This window comes from Chiloscyllium punctatum, chromosome 40 (genome assembly GCF_047496795.1).
Source record: "Chiloscyllium punctatum isolate Juve2018m chromosome 40, sChiPun1.3, whole genome shotgun sequence".
Lineage (NCBI taxonomy): Eukaryota > Metazoa > Chordata > Chondrichthyes > Orectolobiformes > Hemiscylliidae > Chiloscyllium > Chiloscyllium punctatum.
In genome coordinates, this window is record NC_092778.1 from 36,228,438 (window position 1) to 36,255,261 (window position 26,824).

The following is a 26,824-nucleotide window of genomic DNA, read 5'->3' on the forward strand; positions in this document are numbered from 1 at the left end:
ATCGAGGGCCGAAGGGCCTGTACTGCACTATAACGTTCTATATTCTATATATATAAGTTATCCTAGGAATGAACAATGCGCTTTATGATGGGATTGTATGTCATATGACTGAGTACTGAAAGCTGGATGGATTGCAGGGAGGCAGGCACAATAATGAATACTCACAAAAGGCACCTCTCAAAAGCAGTACCTACATTCAGAAGTGAGCTAGGGAACAGTGATACTGAGCTAACCCATGCAAAGGCTGAGATCTGAGGAGAAATTGTTCCACAATTAACATCCTTTCTCTGGAAGAATTTGAGTGTCCATTAATTTCCGCACCTGTCTGAAAATAAGATCCAGTATCACCGGGCTGTGGAAACTCTCCTTGGGATAAAATACCTGAAGCAGGGGGAGAAAAATACAATATGAAGTGGAATGAACAGGAATATATATTGCTGACTTTACTAAACTGAGCACAGGAATGTGTTTCACAAATGTAATCGCTCATATACAAAACAGAAATTGCTGGGAAAACTCAGCAGGTCTGGCGGCATCTGTGGAAAGAAAGCAGAGTTAACATTTCAGGTCCAGAGATCCTTCTTCAGAATGGGTCGTTCTGAAGAAGAGTCACTGGATATGAAATATTAACGCTGCTGTTTTTTCAGAGATGCTTCCAGATTTGCTGAGTTTTCTTAGCAATTGCTGTTTCTGTTTCTAATTGCCAGCATCTGCAGTTCTTTGGGTTTTCTTTTAGTATTTAATCTCTCACGCAACCCCTCTTCTACTTAGCACATTGTCTGACTGAGCTGTGATTTAAGAACCACAGACTGTAGCCTGGTAATAACAGGGGATATAGCAGACAGCTCTTTTCTAACAAGCTTAATATCAGCCCCTTAGGACGAACACCCTGGTATCCATTCTCCAGTACCCTATTCTCCATTTCTACCTACCCTCCATCCCCCTATGTAGTCTCTGCATCCCCCACTTCTATGGTCCCTCTTGTTGCACTCCAGGTCAACTCCTTGCTTGTTGGAGAAAGTGAGGACTGCAGATGCAGGAGATCAGAGCTGAAAATGTGTTGCTGGAAAAGCGCAGCAGGTCAGGCAGCATCCAAGGACCAGGAGAGTCGATGTTTCGGGCATGAGCCCTTCCTGAAGAAGGGCTCATGCCTGAAACGTCGATCCTCCTGCTCCTTGGATGCTGCCTGACTTGCTGCGCTTTTCCAGCAACACATTTTTAGCTCATTGCTTGTTGGGCCCACACCCAAACCAAAATGCAAAGAGTTCAGGGTCTGAGACCTATTATAGTTTGGATAAAGCTGCAGCTCAGGTTATGATCCACCCATATTCCACTCCATACCTTCCAACTTCATTTGATATGAGGCAAGTACTTTGAACGTTTGTTTTTCTGGATATTGTCATCTTTTTCAACCATTCTGGATTTGAATAACCATTTATATTCTAGTACCTCTTTGCGGATACAGAGGTCGCAGGGCATTTTGCTATAGGTGTAGTATCCTTCAGAGGGCTGCCCATGGAGCTGTGTCTGGATCCTCTCATCTTCTCCTGTCAGCTCTCGGGAAATTGATGCTGGGAGGTGCAAGTGGAAGAAAGAAAGAATATGCTTTCATTTAGTTTCTTCATGTCACTCAGGCTGTGTCACAGCCTACATAGTACACTGATTACTTTAAAGTGTTGTCAGGGAAACGTTGCAAGCAATTTTTGTGCACTGCAAGGTTCTGAAATGAGTTGAGACTAAAATTTGGATCAGATCATTATTGGATACAAAGACCGTGGCACACAATTAGCCTGCACTCAGTGGAAATGATATAGGTATCAAGTAAATGTCACCTCATCTGCATGATTATGGCATGCCTTAACATTAACTGACTGTTGAAAGTCCTCATGCTGAGCAAGGCCCTCAAATTTGTGTGAAGTTAGCACTAAATAAAGCAATCCTGCGCTTCTTAAAATGGGCCTGCATCTTGGAAATACCTGTGTAAGTGGTTCTTAGAAAGAAGAATTAGGATCAATGGAACAATATCCCAGAGTAGGTTCCCAGGTTCTCCAGTACAGGAGGTAGAACGGGGAAAGATATCACCTTGTGTAAAGGGTCCAGGAGGCCCTCCAGACAGATACTTTGTAATAATCTGGAAGTGGATAGCCATGAAGATCATGATACCTGAAGTCCCAGAAAATGTTAAATGATCTCACACAAATGGATAATGTTAGAGAATGTATCTTAAAATGCCATCTTGTACCCACTACACTGCCAACCCCACACAATGCTTAATGTACCACACCTCCACCATTCACCCATCAACGATTTCGAGCAATCAGAACTCAGGTCTAACAGTCACATGCTGCACGTCACTTTCACACTGATCACAGCTGCAAGCCTCACACACTGATCTCACAGCTTCCGCACACTTCCAGCTATTCATGCACAATACCAAACGCACTGCAGCATAAACACTAATACACTTTGCTCCCTCTGGTGGCACAGTTTGGCCCATAAGAGGAAGAGTTTCAAAGAACTGTCGAGCATCAGGTTTAGCTACTTTAGACGAGATGGTATTCTGAATGAAGGCGTGGCAGTTACCGAGGTCATTGAAGTTGGCAATACTGAATCCATTCAGGTTATCCTGATTGATGCCAAAACCGACTTCATCCTCACTGCACAGTACCTGTACTGTATGAAGTACAAGCTGCAGGTGGTGTGATCTCTTACTTAACATCCACTGCCCCTTCCCTTACCCCAGCAGTCCCCTTCTGCACTAAACATTTTGATACCCTCAAAGGGCAGCTGATACAGCCTTACAATGCTGAAGAGCATTTATCTTGATTTTGAGAGACGGAGTTAGTAGCAGCTCATTTTACATTGCTTCAATTTTTATTCCAAGTTCGTTCTAACTCCACTAGCATTGATGAGCCATGTGACTGCACAGTGTCTCGTGACTGAATGGTGACAGTATGAAGCCTTGCCCCAGTCAAGTGAGCAGCTGCAAGGAGCTTGGTCACATCAGACTCTTTCTCTGAAAACGTAGCATGATCATTATGTTTCTCCTTCTGCAACAATGTGTTCAGTGCAAGGTGCAGCACACCACAACAATTTGCTATTTCAGTGTTACAGGGTGATGAGTGGGCTGCTAGTTGGGGGAGGTTTATCACCACAGCTGCAGATCAGCATTCAGGTGTGATTGGAAATCAGCACAAAGCCCACAGCTTAATAGTCATGTGCGAGCTGTAAATTAGACATGGGAGGAACACAGGAACAACAGGACGCCTTTCAAACCCTTAAGCTTCTTTGAGCATTCAGTCAGATCATGGGCTGATCTGTGTCTCAACTTCATCGTCCCATTTTGGTTTCCCTTACCCAGTAGAACCTAAAAGTCTCATTTTTGAAATCTTCTTTTTTCTCTCAGTCTCAGCAGTTATTTAAGGGAGAGTGTTCCACATTTCCATTATTTTGTGTCTGAATAACTGCTTCCTGACATTATATCTGTTCTGTTGAGCTCTAATTTTAAGGTCATGTTACCTTGGGCCCCATCAGAGGAAATAGTTTCTCTCTATCTCTCACATCAATTCCTTCATTTAGCTTAAACACCTCAATTAGATTACTCCTTAATCCTCTATTCTAGAGGGACTGCAAGTCCAATCTTTGCCATCATACTTTAATCCAGGTGATAACTGGAAAGTAAAGTATATGTGATATGTAGGAATTATATGTAAAAGTGACAGGGGGCAGGAACAGGAGGTATCAGAGACCATTAACTAGGGCCTAGGGCTCTAGGGAGCCTGTTGGGCTAGAATCCTGGGAGCTGCAGCCAGGATATGGGACAGGAGCAACACTGGGGCTGTCCCTTTCCTTCTACTGTCACTTCCCTTATCCCAAAAGTCCTTTCTGCATTAAATATTTTGATACCGCAAAGGTCAGGGAGTACAGCATTACAATGAAGGGCACATGTAATGTTTTTGTGAGATAGAGTTGGTTGCAGCTTATTTTACATCACTTCAATTTTTATTTCCAGTCACAGACCAGTTCATCCCAATTCCACAGCACTGGTGATCCAAATGACTGCATAACCTCAGATTGACTGAATGATATGTGATAACAATAATGGGATATCCAGTCATGAAAAGACACATCTATTAAGTGCATTCTTTGTGCACGGCTTTTAGTTTCTTAATAGGGAAGATGATAAAACATCCAGATACAGTTTGCATCTAGTCAGTTTGATGCCACTCCAATTGAGAACTGACTGAGGAGGGAATCGACTCAGTATCACCCACTGTCCCATCCTTCATTGTGTGGTTTCACTTCATGCAAAAAGGTTTTGCGTGCTTAATCAGGGGCTGTGTCATTGTAAACCACAGGGGTTCAAGAATGACAATTACTTCATCTAAAGTGAATAGAGCTGTATCCTGGTCACTGACCTCCCGAGAACACAGGGTGCCTGGCAGAGACAGCTGGCACTGGTCGGGTGCTGCTCTTCTGTGTCACGCCACTGACAGGCTTCACCATGGCAACGGCTTCTTTGGAATTCTTATCCCTTGACAGTGCAGGTGCTGGCTTCTGTTTCAGTAAAATAGGAACAATAACAAAATCTTATCCAATTTAATTTTCACCAATTCACCCCCTTCCTCTTCAGAACAATTGGTGGAAGGATACATCCTCATTCATGATGGCCCATCGTTCTTGGTACTTTCCCCATCAGTGTGCTATCGCATTGTGACAAGTGATGTACTTGTCCTGTTAGTGGGATTGTTGGGGCAAGGCTGTTGGGTTGGGAAGAGTGGGGATGGGGACATGGGGCAACTAACATGCTGTTTACTTACATCACATGGACTGCAGAGGCTCAAGAAGGTTGCTCTCCAATACCTTCTTGAGGGAAAGTAGGGATGGGCACTAAGTGCTGGCTTAGGCAGCTATGCCCACATCCTGTGAGAAAATAAAGCAGCAGAGGTCCAGCCAGTTGCTGTGCTGGAAGCTTACACACCAGCAAATCCTCATCTGTAGACTTCCTTCTGGGTGAAAACTGGCACTCCAGGTGAGCTAGTGTGCTTGCCTCCTGATTTAACAGCTTAGAGTCATAGAGTTGTACAGCACGGAAGTAAACCCTTGTCTAACTTGTCCATGCCAACCAAGTTTCCCAAACTAAACCAGTCCCACTTGCCTGCATTTGGCCCAAATCCCTCTTAAACTTTCCTATTCATCTACCTATCCAAATGTCTTTTAAATGTAGTACTGTACCTGCATCTACCACTTCATTCCACACGAGCTACTCTCAGAGTGAAAACGTTATGCTTCACATTCCTCCTAAATCTTTGCCCCCCCTAGTTTTGTGCTCTCCTACCTTAGGGAATAGACCTTTGTTATTCACCTTATCTATGTCCCTCCTGATTTTATAAACATCTGTAAGGTCACCGCTCAACGTCCTAGGTTCCAGTGAAAAAGATCCCAGCCTATCCAGCCATTCCTTAGAACCCAAACCCTACAGTCCTGACAACATCCTGGTAAATCTTTTCGGAATCCTCTCCAACTGATTAATATCTTTCCTATAGCAGGATGATCAGAACTATATGCAGTACTGTAAAAGTGACCTCACCAACGTTCTGTACAACCTGAACATGACATCCCAACCCTTATATTCAGTGATCTGAGCAATGAAGGTAAATGTGTTACATGCCTTTTGAACCACCCTGTCCACCTGCGAAGCAACTTTCAAAGAACTATGTACCTAAACTCCGGGGTGTCCCTGTTCACCAAACTATCTAGGGCCCTACCATAAACTGTATATGTCCTGCCCTTGATGGTGAATTCAATACACTGCATTTATCCAACTTAAACACCTCAAGCCATTGGCCCAAATCATCAAGACCCCTTTGTATTCTTAGATAATCGTCTTCAGAGGCAACTGTACCACCAATATTGGTATCCTCTGCAAATTTACGAACCATGCCTCCTAAATTCTCATCCAAATTGTTTATATAAATGACAAACAACAGTGAACCCAGCATCAATCCCAGCGGAACATTGCTGGTCACAGGCCTCCAGTCCAAACAACAACCCTCCATCACTACACTCTCTCTCCTACCATCAAGCCAATTTTGTATCCAATTGGCAAGTGCTCCCTGAATCCCATGTGATCTAACTTTACTTATCAGTCTACCACAGGCTGGGACTGAGGAATTTCCTGGTCACATGATGATTGCACAATGTTCAGCACCATTCCTGACTCCTTGGACACTGAAGCAGTCCATGTCCAAATGAAACAAGATCTGGACAATATCCAGGCATTGGCTGACAAATGGAAAATAACATTCATGCCACACAAATGCCAGGCTATGATCATCATCAGTATGAGTCAATCTAACCACCTTGACATTCAGTGGTGTTACCATCACTGAATCCTCACAATCAACATCCTGGGAGTTATCATTGATCCGAAACTCAACTGGACTCACCGAACACAGTGATTACAAGAGTAGGCTAGAGGCTAGGAATACTGTGGCAAGTAACTCACCTCCTGACTCCTGAAAGCCTGTCCACCATCTATAAGGCACAAGTCAGGAGTGTGACGGAATACTTCCCACCTGCCTGGATTAATGCAGCCCAAACAACACTCAAAAAGCTTGATGCTATCCAGGACAGAGCAGCCCGTTTGGTTGGCACTACATTCACAAACATTCACTCCCTCCACCACTGACGCTCAGTAGCAGCAGTGTGTACTATCTACTAGATGCACTGCAGAAATTCACCAAAGATGCTCAGACAGCACCTTCCACAACCACTTCCATTTAGAAGGACAAGGACAGCAAATATATAGGAACACCATCTTCAAGTTTCCCTCCAAGCCACTCACCAACCTGAGTTGGAAATAGATCGCTGTTCCTTCACCGTCGCTGGGTCAAAATCCTGGAATTCCTTCCCTAATGGTATTGTGGATCAACCCACTGCAGGTGGACTGCAGTGGTTTGAGAAAGCAGCCCACCACCACCTTCTCAAGGGCAACTAGGGATGGACAATATGCTGGTCAGCCAGTGGTACCCACATCCCACAAAATGAATAAATAATTTTTAAAAACACCCTATGGTGTTAGGAACCATGCCGAAGATGGATGAAAGACCTTTCTCAAACAGATCTCCAGGAATCTTGCAGCCTAACTCCCAGACCACCCACCACTCCTGATAGACATGGGCTGCAAATGCTCCTGAAACGTGTGCTGATTTTATTGTATCCCCTATCTATTCAGATAAAAGCCATGTACTTTATTTCTAAATCATATCTAAATTGTGATACAATTGGTTAAAGTAAATTCAAAAACCAGCAATTGACTGGAAGCAAAAAGCACTTTAAGAAAGACAGCAATTTCTTCTTTCTTCTAACCATTGAAATTTCAAGAAGTTGATAATCATTAAGTAAGTATTGCAAAACAGTAATTTGGGATTAACCACCAAACCTATTCACAGCTATTAGTTATTTTGCAGCAGAATAATACTTTGTATGTTTTACTGCTAAAGTTGTTCCTTTTAATCATGTCCTTTAAGCAGCTTGAAAAGCAGCATGTGGTCACCCTAACTCAGGTGGCTCACACATATGATGACTGTCTGTTGAAAGTTGCTGATATTTCTGTGCCTCTTACAGTTGAAACAAACATTCTGCCAATTCCCTCAAAGAACGTACCAAAAGTTCCATGTGAACATAAAGCAGGCAGAGAACAGCCATGCAGAGGTTTTCACATACCTTATTCCTCTAGTTTGAAACTGAAACAGAGCATTTTTCAGAAGTTCTACTCATTAATTTGATGTATTACCTGGGAGACATGTGGTATTATCTGTCGTTGCAAGATAAACATTGCCTCTTCATGAGGGTCCATTTTCTTGGCAAATATTTTACCACCTTCTTTTCTGACAACAGGGAAACACAAGTATTTAATCTTATCCATACACTAAGTTTATTACAATTTTAAGTCATGGTTGAATTCTTGTATTCCACTAAGAACCACAGATCTGTTTGGACTTTTGTCAGCTCTAGGTTAAAGAAATCTGGTCCATTGTCCCCTCCAATAGAACAAATTTGATCCCAGTCCTTATTGTTTGAGAAAATATCAGTCAACTAAATCGACTCCCACCCTCTCTATGCTTTCTTTCTAGCTTTCTTCCCTTATGGTATGATTGTTATAGATTGCCACCCGTGGAATTATGGGTACCAAGCTACATCCTTCTGCTTTGCGGCCCTTGCAATATTTACAAGGTGCACTTAGTTTTACCTGATTAGCCCAGTTTTCTTCTGAGTTGATGGTTGTTCATATTGTCTGATGATATCCTTGATGTTGTGTGTTGGCTCTGGAAAGTGCTCCGAATTAAGTGTGGTGTGACGCACAGGATCTTGTATTGTAACTTTGGGTTTTGGGGTTTCAGCAGCACCTGTATTTTAGGGGAAGAATCAATACTATAAACACGTATGGTATTATCTGTAATATATTTCCAACAATGGAAATGAGGAGGCACATTAGTGTCATGGCATTAACTAATGTTGTGGTATTAGAATTTAAGGTACGTGAGAACTTCCTTGTGAATTTTCATCTTAGCTGGTATTGGATAAAGGCAGTGCCATGTTTCTTCTGCCCAGGGGCAACAACAGCGCAGTGAGATTTAACATTGCCCACTTTTGAGTTCCTGCCTTTAGTCTTGCATGGAGAATGAACGCTTGTGTATAATTCTGTGGCACTGGGACAGGAGTCACTGGATTACCCATACAGCAGAATTGATTCCAAATAAAATGCAGCAGCATCTTTTTAATTAACTTATGACTGATCAATTAAGGGATGTCAGCTCTATGAAACAGAACATTTGTATTGTGGACCTCAAAGTCCACAAAACACCTTATGGTTGGGCACAACAGCAGTAATGCCAGGACCCCATGCTATTTGTTCTGTGCTGGGCCTTCCCTTAGGTGGAAGAAGTTATATGATACATTGATAGGATTATTTTGGATATATAGTTGAGGATTGATGGGCAGACAGCTTCGTGAATTTGTCCAATTTTCTGATGATATTAAATAAGAGAGATATGGGATATCTACCCATATTATCATGTATGTTCATGTATCTGTCAACACAGTATTGAGAACACCCATGTTGACAGGCCCAAATGTCCAGAACACAGATGTTTAGGTGATCGGTGACTCACAGCCCCAACCTATCAATCCACAGCTCACAGCCCTACCCAGTCACCCCACAGCCCCCCCTCCATCAATCCACCAACTCACACCCTGTCAATCCACAGCTCAAAGCCCCACCACCATCAATCCAAGGCTCAAAGCCCCACCCCATCAATCCACACCTCATCAATCCACACCTCACACCCCCACCCCATCAATCCACTGCCCAAGCCCCTGCCCAAGCTGTATCAGTTCATGGATAAAACCCATCATTCTTCAGATCATGGCCACCCTCCTAGAAGACTGTTTGACATTCATTACAGCTAGGCGAGGGACAATAGATTCTTGCTCAAACTAATGAGCCTGGTTGAATGAAAAGCGTTAGAGCCGGAAAGGCAGCACCTTAGCAACGCATTTCTTGCCACAGTTTGAATAGCCAATGTGTTGTGACAATTTACTGAAGCTGAGTGCGACCTGCTGTGCCAGAGTGCAGACATGGTGGCTCTGGCTGTGTGAAATTTCTTCCACAGCGTACACGACAGAAGCTGTCTGAATTGCAAAGATTCTTCTTCCATAAATACAAAATGATAAATAACATTTCACTTTAAAATAATATTTCAGACACTCATGCTAATGTGGGAAACTTGTTCAGATGAAACATTATTCCCTAACAGAAATGTTTGGAAGTATATACAGATTGCACCCTTTTCTTTGGCCCAGTTAATGCTGTCAACTTACATAGTGAGTTAAAAATCACACAACACTAGGTTATAGTCCAACAGGTTTAATTGGAAGCACATTAGCTTTCGGAGCGAGGCTCCTTCATCAGGTGATTGTGGAGGGCTCGATCGTAACACAGAATTTATAGCAAAAATTTACAGTGTGATGTAACTGAAATTATACATTGAAAAATTGATTGTCTGTTAAGCCTTTCATCTGTTAGAATACTGTGATAGTTTCACTTCTTTCATGTGTAAATCACAAAACCTTTTTTTTAAAAGTTGCATTTTCGGGTTAGCTGTTAGCAATGGTGATAGCTGGACAATATGCTGAAGGTGTTGGCTCCCTGTGTTCTCTGTCTATGCCATGATGTTTAGATTGATTCTAATCTAAAAAGTGAGATAACAGAGTTTTACATAAATTTATGCAGTTTTTGAGCTCAGAGTTCTACACGAATTCATGCAGTTTTTGAGCAAAGTGCAATGTAACTCTGCAAGTACAAATTCACCCCACAAAATATATAGAACATAGAACATAGAACATAGAACAATACAGCACAGAACAGGCCCTTCGGCCCACGATGTTGTGCCGAACTTCTATCCTAGATTAAGCACCCATCCATGTACCTATCCAAATGCCGCTTAAAGGTCGCCAATGAATCTGACTCTACCACTCCCACGGGCAGCGCATTCCATGTGTGCATGTCTGTCTGGGGTGGGGGTTGTGAATGTGAGAAAGTGTATGTGTGTGTGTGTGTGTGTGTGCACACAGTGTCTTAAGTCTGTGAGGGGGTGCATGTGTGAGTGTGGGAGTGTATGTGTCTATAAGGGTGTGTGTGGGTGTCTGTGTGCGCATCTGTGTGTACCTGTGTCCATGTGTATATGAGTGTGTGTGTGTGTGTGTGTGTGTGTGTAGGAATATCTATGTGTGTGTGTAGTGCAATGGTAATCACCTGTAATGTGACACGAACCCAAGGTCCTGGTTGAGGCCCTCCCTATGGGTACTGAACTTAGCTATCAGCCTCTGCTCGGCCACTTTTCTCTGCTGCCTGTCCTGAAGTCCACCTTGGAGGATGGTCACCTAAAGGTCCGAGGCTGAATGTCCTGGACCACTAAAGTGTTGCCCAACTGGGAGGGATCTCTCCTGTCTGTTGATTGTTGTGCGGTGCCCATTCATCCGTTGTCGTAGCCTTTGCTCAGTTTCCCCAATGTACCATGCCTCAGGGCATCCTTGCCTGCAACGTATAAGATAGACAACGTTGGCTTAGACAACCCTGTCACGGTGGATGCTGCAAGACATGTCAGGTTGTGGACATAGATACCACTATTACGCGTGGAAACACCTCCCACCTTGTGCATGGCAGGTACTCATGTGACTCAGCCAACGTTGTCTATCTTATACGTCGCAGGCAAGGATGCCCTGAGGCACGGTATATTGGGGAAACCGAGCAAAGGCTACGACAATGGATGAATGGGCATCGCACAACAATCAACAGACAGGAGGGTTCCCTCCCAGTTGGGGAACACTGCAGTGGTCCAAGACATTCAACATCGGACCTTCGGGTGACCATCCTCCAAGGTGGACTTCGGGACAGGCAGCAGAGAAACGTGGCCGAGCAGAGGCTGATAGCTAAGTTCGGTACCCATAGGGAGGGCCTCAACCGGGACCTTGGGTTCACATCACATTACAGGTGACCACCATTGCACTACACACACACACACAGATATTCCTACACACACACTCTCACATACACACGGACACAGGTACACACAAATGCGCACACGGACACACAAACGCAGACACACACACTCCCACATGCACCCCCTCACAGACTTAAGACACTCTACACTCACTACACACACACACACACACACACATACACTTTCTCACACTCACAACCCCCACCCCAGACAGACAGACACACACACAGACAGACAGACAAAGACCCACATGCACACATATATTTTGTGGGGTGAATTTGTACTTGCAGAGTTACATTGCACTTTGCTCAAAAACTACATACGTTCATGTAGATCTCTGAGCTCAAAAACTGCATGAATTTATGTAAAACTCTGTTATCTCACTTTTTAGATTAGAATCAATCTAAACATCATGGCATAGACAGAGAACACAGGGAGCCAACACCTTCAGCATATTGTCTAGCTATCACCATTGTTAACAGCTAACCCGAGAATGCAACTTAAAAAAAAGGTTTTTCTGATTTACACATGAAAGAAGTGAAACTATCACAGTATTCTAACAGATGAAAGGGTTAACAGACAATCAATTTTTCAATCTATAATTTCAGTTACATCACACTGTAAATTTTTGCTATAAATTCTGTGTTATGATCGAGCCCTCCACAATCACCTGATGAAGGAGCGTCGCTCCGAAAGCTAGTGTGCTTCCAATTAAACCTGTTGGACTATAACCTGGTGTTGTGTGATTTTTAATTTTGTACACCCCAGTCCAACACCGGCATCTCCAAATCATGAATACACAGTGAGTGAAAGACGTTCTCAAAAGAACATCCAGCTATCAGGAGGCCACGGGATTACCTAGATCTATCCTGTATCTTACATGAAACTATCTTTCTATTATAGGTGCAACTATTGCTCTATGTCAAGTACAAATCTCTTTTCTCCTCGGTACAACTGTCTTTCTAATCCATGTATCCATAACTGAATGCGCTGAGCTCCATGTCAGTCTACAGTGGCACTGAAGTGGTGATTATCTATGTCATCAGGAAATACTGGTATTTGTTCTGTGGATAACTTACTGGGTCTATTGACAGGTGGCTTCCCTTTGGCAGCATCATGGGGAGTCAGCAGCTGGGTTGGGTCTTTGTTGGCAGCATTAGTCTGTGAAACACATAGAATGGATGATAATACAATATTCCAACTGCAATGTCTGTCTAATCTGAAATTAGGTCATAAGAAACAAGAGCAGGAGTTGACCATACAGCCCTCCAGCCTGCTGCACCATTCAATATGATCATGACTGATCTTTTGCTTCAACTCCACTTCCCCACTTACTGTGCAAAACTCATACAAGACACTAAAGGTCTATTGTGACCTTAGATATACTCAAGAATGATGCATCCACAACCCTCTGCAATAGAGAATTTCAAAGGTGACAAACCTCTGAGTGGGAACATTTCTCCTCATCTCAGTCCAAAATGATTGCTTCCTTATCCTGAGACAGCTGTCCATGTTCTAAATTCTCCAGCCACAGGAAACAACTTCAGTGTTTATCATGTCAAGCTCTTACAGAAGATTGTATGCTTCACTGAGATCACCTCTCATTCAGAGTCACAGAGCACATTCTTCAAACTCCAAACAGTATAGATCCAATTTACTCATCCTCTCATCATTGAATAACTCTCATTCCAGAAACCAGTCCGGAATATTGATGTAATTTTGCTTTTTCTATCTGGTATAGCAATGTTTATGTTATTTTTTATAACATAAGAAACTGGTCTGTATACTGTCATATTGAGGGATCCAATTGATGTTTATTGCAGCTAACAATTATACATGAACAGCTTGCTTCTAGTAGCATATCATGCTTCAAGTGATCCTGGTGTAAGATGAATGAGAATGCCATGCCTCTAAAAATTCTCATGCGTGTCTTTGTTTCATTTGTCCTAGGATGTGTGTGCTGTTCCAGTCAAAGTGGTGTCCTTCTTTGTCTGTATGTATATAAACTAGTGATAGTGGGCCATGTGGTTGCCAGTTGGTGTTCATGTATCCTGGTAGCAAGTTTCCTGCTAGTTTGTTCGATGTAGTATTTTTTACAGTTCTTGCATAGTATATTGTAAATGACATTAGTTTTGCTGATAGTAATCTAATGGATCCTTTAGGTTCATTAGTCGCTGTTCAAGTGTTTTGGTAGGTTTATGGGTGACCATGATGCCAAGGATAGTTTGAGGATGTTGTCTTTGCTGATGAGATTGGTGCTGTCTGGTATTTATGGTCCTGGTTTTCCTAGTAGTGATGCCAGTGTTTCCTTGGCCAGATCAATGTTAATTGATGGGAAAAGGGCTGTAAGGTCAAAGGAGACCATTATTTAATCCTCTTCTAACTTTGACATCCTCAAACTAGTGGACCTGTGCCTCACCACTCACTTCACATTCAATAACAAAACTTACAAACAAGTCAATGGAACACCTATGGGATCACCAAGGTCAGGCTCATAGCTGAAGCAGTAATGCAGAGACTTGAACAAGCTGCCCTCCCATCTATCCAACCCAAACTTTGGGTCCACTACATAGATGACACCTTTGTCATCACAAAACAGAACAAATGAGAGGAAACATACAACACCATCAACAATATCCTGACAGGCATAAAATTCACAAAAGCAGAGGAAAATGACAACAGACTCCCATTCCTAGATGTGACAATTGAATGTACAGTTAACAGAGAGCTTCAAACCAGCATCCGCAGAAAAACAGATTAATACTTAATTTCAGAAGCAATCATCCGAAAACCCACAAATGAACCTGCATCAAGACATTACTTCAACGAGCTACATCACACTGCAGCACCCAAGAACTGCAAAAAGTGGAAGAAAAATATCTATACAATGTTTTCAAGAAAAACGGGTACCCAATAAACACAATCTGCCGATTCTTCAGAATACAAGATACCATGCAGGAAATGAGAAAAACACTACATCGAACAAACTAGCAGGAAACTTGCCACTAGGATACATGAACACCAACTGGCTACCAAAAGACATGACCCACTATCACAAGGTTTCTATACATACAGACAAAGAAGGACACCACTTTGACTGGGACAACATACGCATCCTAGGACAGGCGAAACATTCTAAGACACACATCCTAAGACACACATGAAAATTCTTAGAGGCATGGCATTCTAACCAGAACTCCATCAATAAACACATCTATCTTCCTTTGAAAAAAAATCGGAAGTGACATCACCCACCTTAAGAAATCAAGACCTATAAATAGAGAGGCAGAACATACCACTAGTGCTTCACTGGAGATGCTTACTGATGATGTTATCTAGTATGGTGATGAAACGTCTGAAAACAAACATACTTATCATCAACCTGAGCTATAAATCTTCTCAAAAATCACTAATCTTATATTTATCCCTGACTAATGCACCTGAACATTATGGGCAATTTAACATGGCCAATTCACCAAACCTGTACATCTCTGGATTGTGGGAGGAAACTGGAGCACCCAAAGAAATCCACACAGACACATGGAGAATGTGCAAACTCCACACAGGCAGTCACCCAAGGCTGGAATCAAACCCGGTCCCTGGTGTTGTGAGGTAACAGTGCTAACCACTGAACCACACTCCCCCAAATAAGTATCTGTTTCTCCTTAACTTCAACTCATGAGATCAAACTGTTCAGTAGTGAGCTCACGGTTTTGCTTTTCAAAATCAAAACTTTAATCAAAAAAAGTCATCATGCCACAATAAGGTGGATGTTGTTGGACACTCAGACTAAGGTTCATTTCAAAAAGAAAGTTGATGCACCTAAAGCTTGAGCTGAGAGTGCTTTATGGAAATGCAGGGTTATAAAGCTGAAAAACCATTTTAGTCCATCGGATTAACAGCCCTAGTTTTAATGAGAATAAAAATGTGCTTCACATAGGGAATTCAACAGAAACTTATGTATTGCTCTGTTGACAATTGAACAGAACAAGGAGATATAATGGCCAAGGAGAGAGAAATCCATCTTTTCTAGTTTTGTTTCTGTAACTTTACTGGAACACCGATTCATTATTGGATTCCTCAAGCAAGTGATGTGATTTTTTTTTTCATTTGCTTTATTATTGTCACAAGTATCTGGTTACAGTGAAAGGTTTTGCATGCATTACAGGCAGATCATACCATACAAAGTTAGGGTAATAAAACAGAGTGAAGAAATAATGTTATGGCTACAGAGAAGGTACACAAAGAACACGATCAACATTATATTTAAAATTTGAGAGATTCATTCAGAAGTCTAATTACAGTGGGGACGATGCTGTTGTTGACTCTGTTTCTACATGTGTTTAAGCTGTGTGAATATTTTTGAAATATCCCATGCTGGAACTCATCAATAAATTAGCCAGATGCACAGTAACATTTCTCAGATGCAGTCACACGTACCTGACGAGGGAAGGCCACTTTTGGTTTGGGTGCTGTAGCTGGTGCAGTCTGGGTGCTATTGGTGGCTTTCATGGCAACATTAGGATCACGGTTGAGGCTGGTGAGGGGTGGGCTGGCACTAGTCATTTGGTTTTGAAGGGTCATGGCCTGCAGGGTCATTTGCTGGGCCTGTTAGTGGAAACAAGAAACCACACAAATCGTTTAAATCACTAAGACAACATTTGGATAAGACTGAAAAGTATAATAAGTTATTATTGGCAAATTCTGGAAATACGCAGCAAGTCAGGCACCATTATTGGAATGGGAAATAGAGCTGAAGTTTCAGGTTGAGGACTTTACATTAGGGCTGAGAATTGTTAGAAATGTAACAGGTTTTAAGTAAATGAAAATGGGGTGGGGAGGGACTGAAACAAAAGGGAAGGGTAGGGTGGAAGACAGGAGCGATTAAGTAATAAGAGTTGATAGTGCAAGGGTAAAGGGAGTATTGGGGCAAGTAAAGAAATGGAGGATACATCTAGAAGAGGAGATGTGAATGGCAGAATTATGAGCAACTATCATTTAAAAACAGAAACAAGGGAAAAACAGATTAAACAACAAACATGTAAGGAGTAAGGAAACAAACTGGATACAGAGACAATGGTCTGAAATTTTCGGTGGAGTGCAGGAGTCTGCAGATTGACAGATGAGGTGCTGTTCCTTGATTTTATATTGAGTTTCATGAGAACACTGCTGGAGGCAAAGAATAGAGAGACCAGTGTGAGATTAACAGAGAATGGTTGTGACAGGTGACTGGAAGCTAAGGGTCACATTTGTGGATTGAACAGAGGTGTTCTACAATATGATTCCCTGCAAAAGGCAGACTATATTGTGAGCAGTCTACAAAATGAAAAGACTGTTTCACCTGGAAGAAATGCTTAGGGGATTGGATCTTGAAGAGAGATAAGATGTTGCATCATTTTGTATGGAAAGGTCCCAAAAGCATGAGCTTTCAGGACTAGAACAGGATGTCACTTTCTGAAAAGGGAGGAGAAAGTATGTTTGGTGGGGGACTCTTCATTCATCTTTCTCTGGTACATTGTTAACTGTATCTCAGCCATTTTCTGCTTTCAGTCTAAACTGGAAAATTTCATTGAGTTTGCTTCCATTATCCATCTTTCTCTTCTTTTCACACGATCGACCTTTGACTTTTTCTTCCGTCAATTTTTCTTTCTCCATTATGGCGATTGGGTGTCTACAAATACTGTACTTATTAGGAGCCCACTGATTCCCACAGTTAATTCAATTATATTTGCTCACAGCCTGTTTTCTGTAACAGCTCCACTCCAGTCTCCCAGTTTCTCAATCTCTACCGCACCTGTTGAAATGCCTCAAAGCAGCATTTGTGATTGGTCTTCCTCCCTCTCCAACCAAGGATTTCCCTGACCATGGTTATCGTGACCCTGGAGAATGAGTATCTAATTTCCCACACCACTGTTCTTACCCTTTTCCCTCCATCTAGATCTGCTACTGGGTTTCCCATGCCCACATCCTTCCCTCCACAAGGATGTGGGCTATTCACCACTATCAACATGATGTCACCATTAAATACATCTTCCACTCCCCTCCCTTTTGATTGATTAGATTGGAACTTACCAGGAGGTAGGCTTGCTGGTTAATGAAATCTTGCTGCTGGGCATTCAATTGTGAAGGGTCATAGCCTTAAGAACAACATTAAGAACAACAGTATCAAGCACATTACATTCTAAACAACACCCTCTTTTCTTTTATTAAACCTGCGACATTATTTTATACTTTTTCAACTTTCCTTTTTCTCCATGTATGTTTACAACAGGCCTGGGATTGGAAACAAAAACAGAAGTTGCTGAAAAAAGCTCAGCAGGTTTGGCAGCATATGTGGAGAGAAATCAAAATTAAAATTTTCGGGTCCAATGACCCTTCCTCAGAACTGATGGTAACTTGGAAAATTTCACTTTATACGCAGAAGATAGGGCGGAGGGAGGGGTAAGGTATAAATAATAGGTAGGGATAGAGCCCAAAGAGAGAGAAGAATAGTTGAATAGACAAAGTAGTGGGAGAGTGAACAACTGTTAATGGAAACGATTAGTGGTTAACAACAGGTAATGTGTAATGGCAGACAATGTGATAACAATGTGTGTGTGTGTGTGTGTGTGTGTGTGTGTGTGTGTGGTCGGGGAGCTAGGACATGGGGGAGTTCAGGCCCTAAAATTATTGAACTTGATATTGGAGAGTGTGGAGAGCTATAGGATCCCCAAGTGCACTGAGCTTCGCTGGAGCACTGCAGCAAGCCCGAGACAGAGGTGTTGACTAGAGAACAGAGTGGTGTGTAAAAGTGGCAGGCAACTGGAAGCTCAGGGTCTTTTTAGCAGGCAGAATGTAGATGTTCTGTGGAGCAGTCACCCAGTTTTTGCTTCGTTTCCCCAATGTAGAGACCATATTGTGAGCAGCGACTGCAGTAGACTAAACTGTGAGAAGTGAAGATGAAGTGTTGCTTTACCTGGAAGGTATGTTTGACCCTTGACACTGAGAGGGGAGGAGGTAAATCAGCAGGTGTTACACCTTCTGCAGTTGCAGACAAAGGTGCTATGGGGCTAGTGGACCATGATGTCATAAATGGAATGGTCCCTGCAGAAGGCAGACAAGAGAGGGGAGGTAAACATGTGTCTGGTGGTGACATCTCATTGGAGATGGTGGAAATGGAGGCTGATGATCTTCTAGATGTGGTTGCTGGTGGGATGGTAGGTAAGGACAAGGGAAACTCTATCTCTGTTGCAGCAGAGAAGAGAGGGAATGAGAGCAGATCTGCATGTTATGGATCAGACCCAGTTGAGGGCCCTGTCAACAACAGTGCTGGGGAATCCTTGGTTGAGGAAGAAGATGGACATTTCCGTGGCCCCTTGTCAAAGTTGGCCTCATCGAAACATATGTAACGGAGATGGAGGAATTGGGAAAATTGAATGGAGTCTTTATAGGAAACAGGTATGAGGATATATAGTCCAGGTAGCTGTGGGAGTTGGTGGGTTTATAGTGGATTTTAGTGGCCAGTTTACCCCCAGAAATGGAAACAGAGATGTCGAGGAAGGGAAGGGAGAAGTCAGAGGTAGACCAGATGAAAGCAAGAGAGGATGGAAATCAGAAAGGAAAATTGATGAACCTTTCCAATTCTGGATGAGAAAGGAAAGCAGCACCAATGACATCATCAATATATCAGAGAAAGAGTTATGGGTGGGGGCCAGAATAGGACTGGAACAAGAAATGTTCCACATACCCTGTGGAGAGACAGGCATTACTGAGGCCCATGTGGGTACCCATGACCACCCTTCTGACCCGAAGAAAATGAGAGGAGTTAAAAAAGGGGTTGAGGGTGAGGATGAGCTCAGCCAAGTGGAGGAGGGTGGTGGTGGTGGGAAAGGCTCAGGCCTTTGCTCCAGGAAGAAGTGAAGAGCTCTGCTGGGGAGTGGATGTGTAAAGGGATTCCACATCCATGGGAAAGAGGAGGCAGCTGAAGCTTGCAAACTGAAAATTCCAAAACTGGTGTACAGCATCAGAGGAGTCACGAACGTAAGTGGGCAAGGACAGAACCAGGAAGAAACGACTGAGTCAAGGTAGAAAGAATGAGTTCTGTGGGGCAGGAGCAGACTTAAATAATGGGTCTGCCCAGGCAGTTCTGTCTGTGGGTTTTCAGAAGGAGGTAGAAGTGAGCTGTGCGGACTTGTGGGGAGCTATCCCTACAGAGGCAACGGAGCAGAGGGAATTGCCTCTTCCCTGGCCAACGTCTCTCCCTCAGGCTTGCTGTAGTGCTCCAGTGAAGCTCAGGGCAAGCTAGAAGAACAACATCTCATTTTCTTCTTGGGGACCCTGCAGCCCTCAGGACTCAATATCAAGTTCAATAATTTTAGGGCCTGAACTCTTCCACGTCCTAGTTCCCTACCATGCACACCAGGCTTTGCCTGTTATTATACACTACCTATTGTTAGTCACTAACAGTCTCCATTATTAGCTATTCATTCTCCCAGTCAGATTGTTATCAACTCCTTTGTCTGTCCAACTTCGCTCTCTTTGGGCTCTACCCCCAATTATCATTTATTCCTTAGCCCCTCCCCACCCAATAATCTGCATATAAACCAACATTTTCCTGGCTACCATCAGCTCTGAGGAACGGTCACCATACCCGAAACATTAACTTCAATTTCTCTTCACAGAAGCTGCCAGACCTGCTGAGCTTTTCCAGCAACTTCTATTTTTGTTTGATTTACAGCATCCGTAGTTCTTTCAGTTTTCATCTAGGATTGGAAATGCTGCTCAGTGAGGGTCTGGCAAAGAGAAACGGGTGATTCTCTTCTAAAGTACCTGGGGCTCCTCAATAAACAGCTTTGCATATTTTCCTTTATTCCCATTGCTCTATGTAAAACAATGGAGCTCACTGGTGCTGACAAAATTTGTTATGGTCAGCAACAGTGACAGGCAGTAATACTTACAGTAAAAAAAAGTCACTGGTACGGCCACACGGAGTATTGTGTACAGTTCTGGTCACCGCAGTATAAGAAGGATGTTGAAGCTTTGGAAAGGGTGCAGAGGAGATTTACTAGGATGTTGCCTGGTATGGAAGGAATGTCTTACAAGAAAACTCTGAGGGCCTTGAGGCTGTTCTTGTTAGAAAGAAGGTTGAGAGGTGACTGAATAGAGACATACAAGATAATCAGAGGTTTAGCTAGGGTGGACAGGGAGAGCCTTTTTCCAAGTATGGGGACGGCAAACACGAGGTGACACAACTTTAGAGTGAGGGGAGATAGGTATAAGACAGATGTCAGAGGTAGTTTCTTTACTCAGAGAGTAGCAAGGGTATGGAATGCTTTGCCTGCAACGGTAGTAGATTTGCCAAGTTTAAGTGCATTTAAGTAGTCATTGGACAGGCATATGGACGTACACGGAATAGTGTAGGTGGGATGGGCTTCAGATTACTATGACAGGGCGGCGCAACATCGAGGGCTGAAGGGCCTGTACTGCGCTGTAATGTTCCATGTTCTATGTTCTATGTTCACTGCTTGACTCCAATCACAACAAAAAGCCGAAGCAAGTCCTGTCAAACAGCCCCACAGAATACTGACCTTGATGGGCTCCAGGGATGTCTGTAGGTCTCTCAGAATTTTGCTGCGTCTCAAATCCATTGCCGGCTCCTACTTTCCCACCTCCCTTCATTCGAGCTGACACTACGGAAGATCGCTCCAAATCCTCAAAATTGGAAGGAGAAGAAAACTGCTATAAACTAAAACATACTGTATGATGTCGCCCACTATTTAACTTATTGTGGCTTAGTACAGAACTTGCATATTACTGAGAAATGAGATGTCATTGAACCTTTCAAACAAACACAAAACTGGCCAATTTCAGGCAATCATAAAAACTTTAGACCACAGAAGTGCTGATTAGTTGACAAGTCAATGCTGTTTGCAAGGAGTGTTGCTAGGAGAATATAAAAGCAAACTATAGGCTCCACAAGCTTCTGAGTAATTCAAAAAAATGCAGAAGGCTTGAACTTTTGCTTTGTAGAGAACAGATGTGTGTGTATGAATGTATATTGCTTCTGACATTTGCAAATGTGTCATGTTGTAAGTTTGACTGATTATCTTAAATTGGTTGTTAGTGTAGCTATTAGCACAGTAACCTTTGAAATCACTTGCAGTATGGACATTCTAGAACGACAAGGAGTCCACCATTACTAATTAAGAATGCTGAAACAAATTCAAGTTATTTAGTCTGATCTCCCTGATTGTAGACACTCTCCCATCTTCATGATCCCATTGCCTCAGGGATTGTCACACACTTCTTTACAAATTTGTGTCATGGATACAAGAGTAAAGAAGGAAGGTTGAAGGTTGGGGTTTGTCCTTCTATGAGGAAATGCCAGTTAAAGATTCCCAGAAACTTTAGTAACAGTAGAAGAGACTGCCCCAGCTTGTAATGTTAATTTTTAAGGTCACATTTAGAGACAGTGCATAGTCATGTGAGCTCTTTATAAAAAGGACATTAAAAGCAAGGGAGTGTGTACAGTGTAAATTCATCAAGATGATGCAGAGATGGTAGATTGTAGTGGTAGGACAGATGCTGGGACTCTGAAAGAGAGCAAGACTTACAGGAAACAGTTTCGGTTATGTATCGGTTTGATAGGATGAATGAGCAAAGACTATTCCTCTGGTTGTGGAGTCACTAACAAGGGAACATCAATTTAGAATTGTCACAGATAATGTAAAAGGAAGTTAGAGTGAAGTTGTTTTTGAGGATAGTAGCCCTACTTTGCTATAGCAGAGCCTACAGCAGAGATTTTAAGAGAAACTTTAATAAATTGGGCAGTTATAAGGTCCTTATGAGCCCCTTTTGTGATGTTCATGATTCTGTAATCCTCACAACATTATTTATCTTTATAGATACTTAGGTCTCTAACCCTTGGACCTGTTTTCATCATACAATCCTTTTGTTAAAAGATATAACTCAACTGAATTTACTGGGAGACCATTTCATCCATCCATTACTATCCAGGATAACAATCTTTCTAATCTTGGTTCTTAATTTCAGTAACACAGTCTTAACTGAGTCCCGTGTTCTGGAATCCTTTTTACTTATTCTTGAATTCTCGCTGCCTTTAGGAAGGGAGCATCCTATTTTACTGACATGTTTCCTTTTAGAATGAATTTGAAGTTTCATACCCCATTTTCATGTGATAAAACAGGATCAAACAGGCTATCAAGATAGCGATCAAGTCCTTTTTGAGAGCGGTTTTCATTGAGGGCATTGGAATCTATCAAAAACAGAGGCAAAATATTCCAACAATAATCAGAAGAATACAAATAGTCAAGAGAAAGAAATACCTAAAGCAAGAATCACTACAGCTTAGACACACCAGCAACTAGAATCATTGCAAGAAAAACCTTAAACGTTTGTTCATGAAACATCTGGAAATTGTTAATGCTCTAGTTTCAGTTTAGAGGGGTTAACTTTTCTAAAACTTTATTAACTCCCCATTAGGTAACTCATCGAAAACAATCTCACCTTGTCCAGTGGATCCTGAAATGTGTCCAGCTGAGTTTGGCATAAAGGTGGGGGCCTGTGTGACGGGAGGGGAGGGAATATCGTCATCGGAGTCGAAACCATGGCCAAAGACACTGCTTGGGAACAAAGACAAGTTACTAATGAGGCATGTGGCAAACTATCCAGCTCCACAATCTTTGGGAAACTCACAAATAACCAATTGGAAGTCAATCTGCAAATCTCCCAATTTTCTTCATAGCTTGTCTGCCCTGTCTGTGGGCACTTTTTAAAATTTGATACAGTTGCGATATTAACCCTGACACTGTCTTGTTAGTTACCCAATGACAGTTCATAGAGCTCAGCAGAGATAGGGTGCACTACTGTTTAGAAGTTCCCAACTCTGTTGCCATTAAAATGGATGGATAGAAAACATGGACTCTGTTACCAGGTATAGAGCTGCTTGCAGTATCAGAGAGAAAAAAAATCCCATCTATAAACCAGGAACAGCCTCAGCACTCAGCACCTTCAGGTCTGGAATACCTACACATTTTTGTTTTTCTGGTTTCTTGACTTTTCCTCTGAGGAAATGATGAAGTAGGATTTCTGCCTTGGGAAATCTGTCATGAGTTCCAGGTCAGACACAAGGTCCATTGCATAGTCATGACCTCCAAGCTCGGCCCATTCACCTTTACTCTTCCTTGCCACTGACCAACCTTGCCAGCCTTCTGTCACACCCCTGTAATAACATCAAACATTATTACTATGCACGTAGGTGATTTGTGCATGTGTGTTTTTCTGTGTCAATGTGTGTATTCATGTATTGGTGACAGCATCTAATTGTGTTCCCATATCTCTTTATGTGTACATTCGTGTGCTGTGTGTAATATGTTTTATGAGTGAATATGTGCATGTTAGAGTCTGAGTGTATGTTTCTCTGTACATGTTCTTGTGTATATGTCCATAGAAGTGAGTATTTACAGGCAGACCTGTAATTTCAGATGTAGCTCATTCGTTCATTAAATAAGTTTTCCTGTGATTAGCCACATGTCTGTTATAGGGATGGGGTGTTTTAGGTACAGTATTGTTTGAGAATACATTTGACAGCAGCAAAATCTCACCACTGGCACCTGCTATGAAACCATGGTTGCTTTGATTTGGAGATTGGGTTGGACTGGGGTTTACAAAGTTAAAAATCACTCAACCAGGTTATGGTCCAATAGGTTTATTTGGAAGCACTAGCTTTCAGAGCTCTGCTCCTTCATCAGGAGATTGTTGAGAATAAGATTGTAAGACACTGAATTTATAGCAAATGTTTGCCGTGTGATGTAACTGAAATTATATATCGAAAAAGACCTGGATTGTTTTTAAGTCTCTCATCTTTTAGAATGACCATGTTGGTTTCAGTTCTTTCATATATAAATCACAAAACTTTTTATAAAAAAGTTACATTCTCAAGTGAACTTTAACAATGGGTGTCATGTTGGCCCAGATAATGTATTGAAGGTGGGAGTTTCCCTGTGAGACTCTCTGTCCCACCATGGTCAGACTGACTCCAATCCAAAAGATGCATCTACAGAATCCCACATGGATTCATGCAACTCCCAAGCAAAGCAAAATGTAATTCTGCACGCGCACACACACTCCCACAATATATTCTCACAGACTTATACCCCTTTACACTCACATACACAAGTGTCAGTGTAAAGGGGTATAAGTCTGTGAGAAAGTATTGTGGGAATGTATGCGTGTGTGTGTGTGTGCACAGAATTACATTTTGCTTTGCTCGGGATTCTGTAGATGCGTCTTTTAGATAGAATCAGTCTGACCATGGTGGCACAGACAGCCTCACAGGGAAACTCCCACCTTCAATACATTATCTGAGCCAACATGACACCCATTGTTAAAGTTCACTTGGAAATATAATTTTTAAAAAAAAAAGTTTTGCGATTTACATATGAAAGAACTGAATCTAACATGGTCATTTTAAAAGATGAGAGACTTAAAAACAATCCAGGTCTTTTTCAATATATAATTTCAGTTACATCACACGGTAAACATTTGCTATAAATTCTGTGTCTTACAATCTTATTCCCACAACCACCTGATGAAGGAGCAGCGCTCCAAAAGCTAGTGCGTCCAATTAAACCTGTTGGACTATAACCTGGTGTTGTGTGATTTTTAACATGGTTGCTTTTCTTTCCTCTGATGTTACCTGTGACGCAGAATATCTTGTCCCAGTTCCTCTCCTGTCATCCATGAATTCACTGGACACAGAAAGCTCACACCTGCAAACAAGATAAAGAGAGTTATTTACTTTGCTATCATTCCTATTATAATTTGGTTAGATCAGACATCAGATCAGAATTAAGGAGTTTGATGTGGTAAATGGAACAAAGCATTTTCACTAGTCAGTGTGCCTGCAACAAACCTTAACTCAATTTAAGACCATTACTAAAATAATTAGTATCAAGATCAATATAAAATGTTTTGGAACAGAGGTTTGACAGTGCCAGTTGCCCATGTAAAGTATCTGGGAAATATCTGACGAAAGCGAGAATTATTTACTGAACACCTCTAAAGGGAGATGACTGAATAAAGGGTTGCTCAAACAACCAATTCCCTGCCCTATTTGAAAAGAGTATTAGATAGCATGGGGAAGTGAGCAGGAGATTCATATTAGATGAAGTGGGATAATAAAGCATTAAGTAAGTGAAGGATGAGTTAGTATGGACTGAGTGGGATAGTAAAAGCTACAGGAATAAGGTGGAAAATTGTACTAAACTACATAAATGATTAAAATGAAGAGAGTGCTAGGGATTGTGGTGTTAGAGCGGAGTGGATGGGGAGAGATACTGTTGGGAAATGTGATTAAACTGGGTGGCTCAAGTGGAAAAAAGTACTAGCACAGACACAATTGACAGAATGGCCAATACTCTGCTAGAATAGCCGATGAACAATCAAGCAGTTGCCCTTTCTCCAGCTCACATGTTAACCAAAGATTCTGACTTTATAACTACAGAGATTGTCTCAAGGAGAAAGAATTGATAGAGAACAAATTACCTCCTGAACTGGGTGTCCAAGCCAGGAGAATTGGATTTATAAATGGAATTGCAGGTAGATAGGATAGTGAAGAAGCATTTGGTATGCTTTCCTTTATTGGTCAGAGTATTGAGTTTAGGAATTGGGAGGTCATGTTGCAGCTGTACAGGGCATTGGTTAGGCCACTGTTAGAATACTGTGTGCAATTCTGGTCTCCTTCCTATTGGAAGGATGTTGTGAAACTTGAAAGGGTTCAGAAAAGATGCACAAGGATGTTACCAGGGTTGGAGGATTTGAGCTATAGGGACAGGTTGAATAGACTGGGCTGTTTTCCCTAGACCGTCAGAGGCTGAGGGGTGACCTTATAGAGGTTTATAAAATCATGAGGGGTATGGATAGGATAAATAGACAAGGTATTTTCCCTGGGGTGGGTGAGTCCAGAACTAGAGGGCATAGGTTTAGGATGAGAGGGGAAAGATATAAAAGAGACTCAAGGGGCAACTTTTTCATGCAGGGGGTGGTGTGTGTATAGAATGAGCTGCCAGAGAAAGTTGTGGAGGCTAATACAATTGCAACATGTAAAAGGCATCAGGATGGGTATATGAATAGGAAGGGTTTGGAGGGATATGGGCTGTGTGCTGGCAGGTGGGACATCTGGTCAGCATGGACGAGTTGGACTTTTCTGTGCTGTATATCTCTACGACTCGAAACGAGTTCAACCACAGTGAAGCTCT

The 26,824-nt window shown here is 42.2% G+C and overlaps 1 protein-coding gene across 1 annotated transcript in view; it reads right to left on the minus strand.

Annotated features, from left to right (window-relative positions):
* myo15aa (myosin XVAa) overlaps positions 1 to 26,824 on the minus strand; it is a 147,904-nt gene that overhangs the window by 48,697 nt on the left and 72,383 nt on the right. The window contains 13 exon segments of the mRNA XM_072560280.1: positions 322 to 381; positions 1,450 to 1,571; positions 4,419 to 4,557; positions 7,799 to 7,892; positions 8,255 to 8,411; positions 12,647 to 12,728; positions 16,008 to 16,175; positions 17,640 to 17,704; positions 21,134 to 21,257; positions 22,730 to 22,821; positions 23,073 to 23,185; positions 23,596 to 23,787; positions 25,264 to 25,336. Of these exon segments, the coding sequence (XP_072416381.1) occupies positions 322 to 381; positions 1,450 to 1,571; positions 4,419 to 4,557; positions 7,799 to 7,892; positions 8,255 to 8,411; positions 12,647 to 12,728; positions 16,008 to 16,175; positions 17,640 to 17,704; positions 21,134 to 21,257; positions 22,730 to 22,821; positions 23,073 to 23,185; positions 23,596 to 23,787; positions 25,264 to 25,336 (1,481 nt within the window).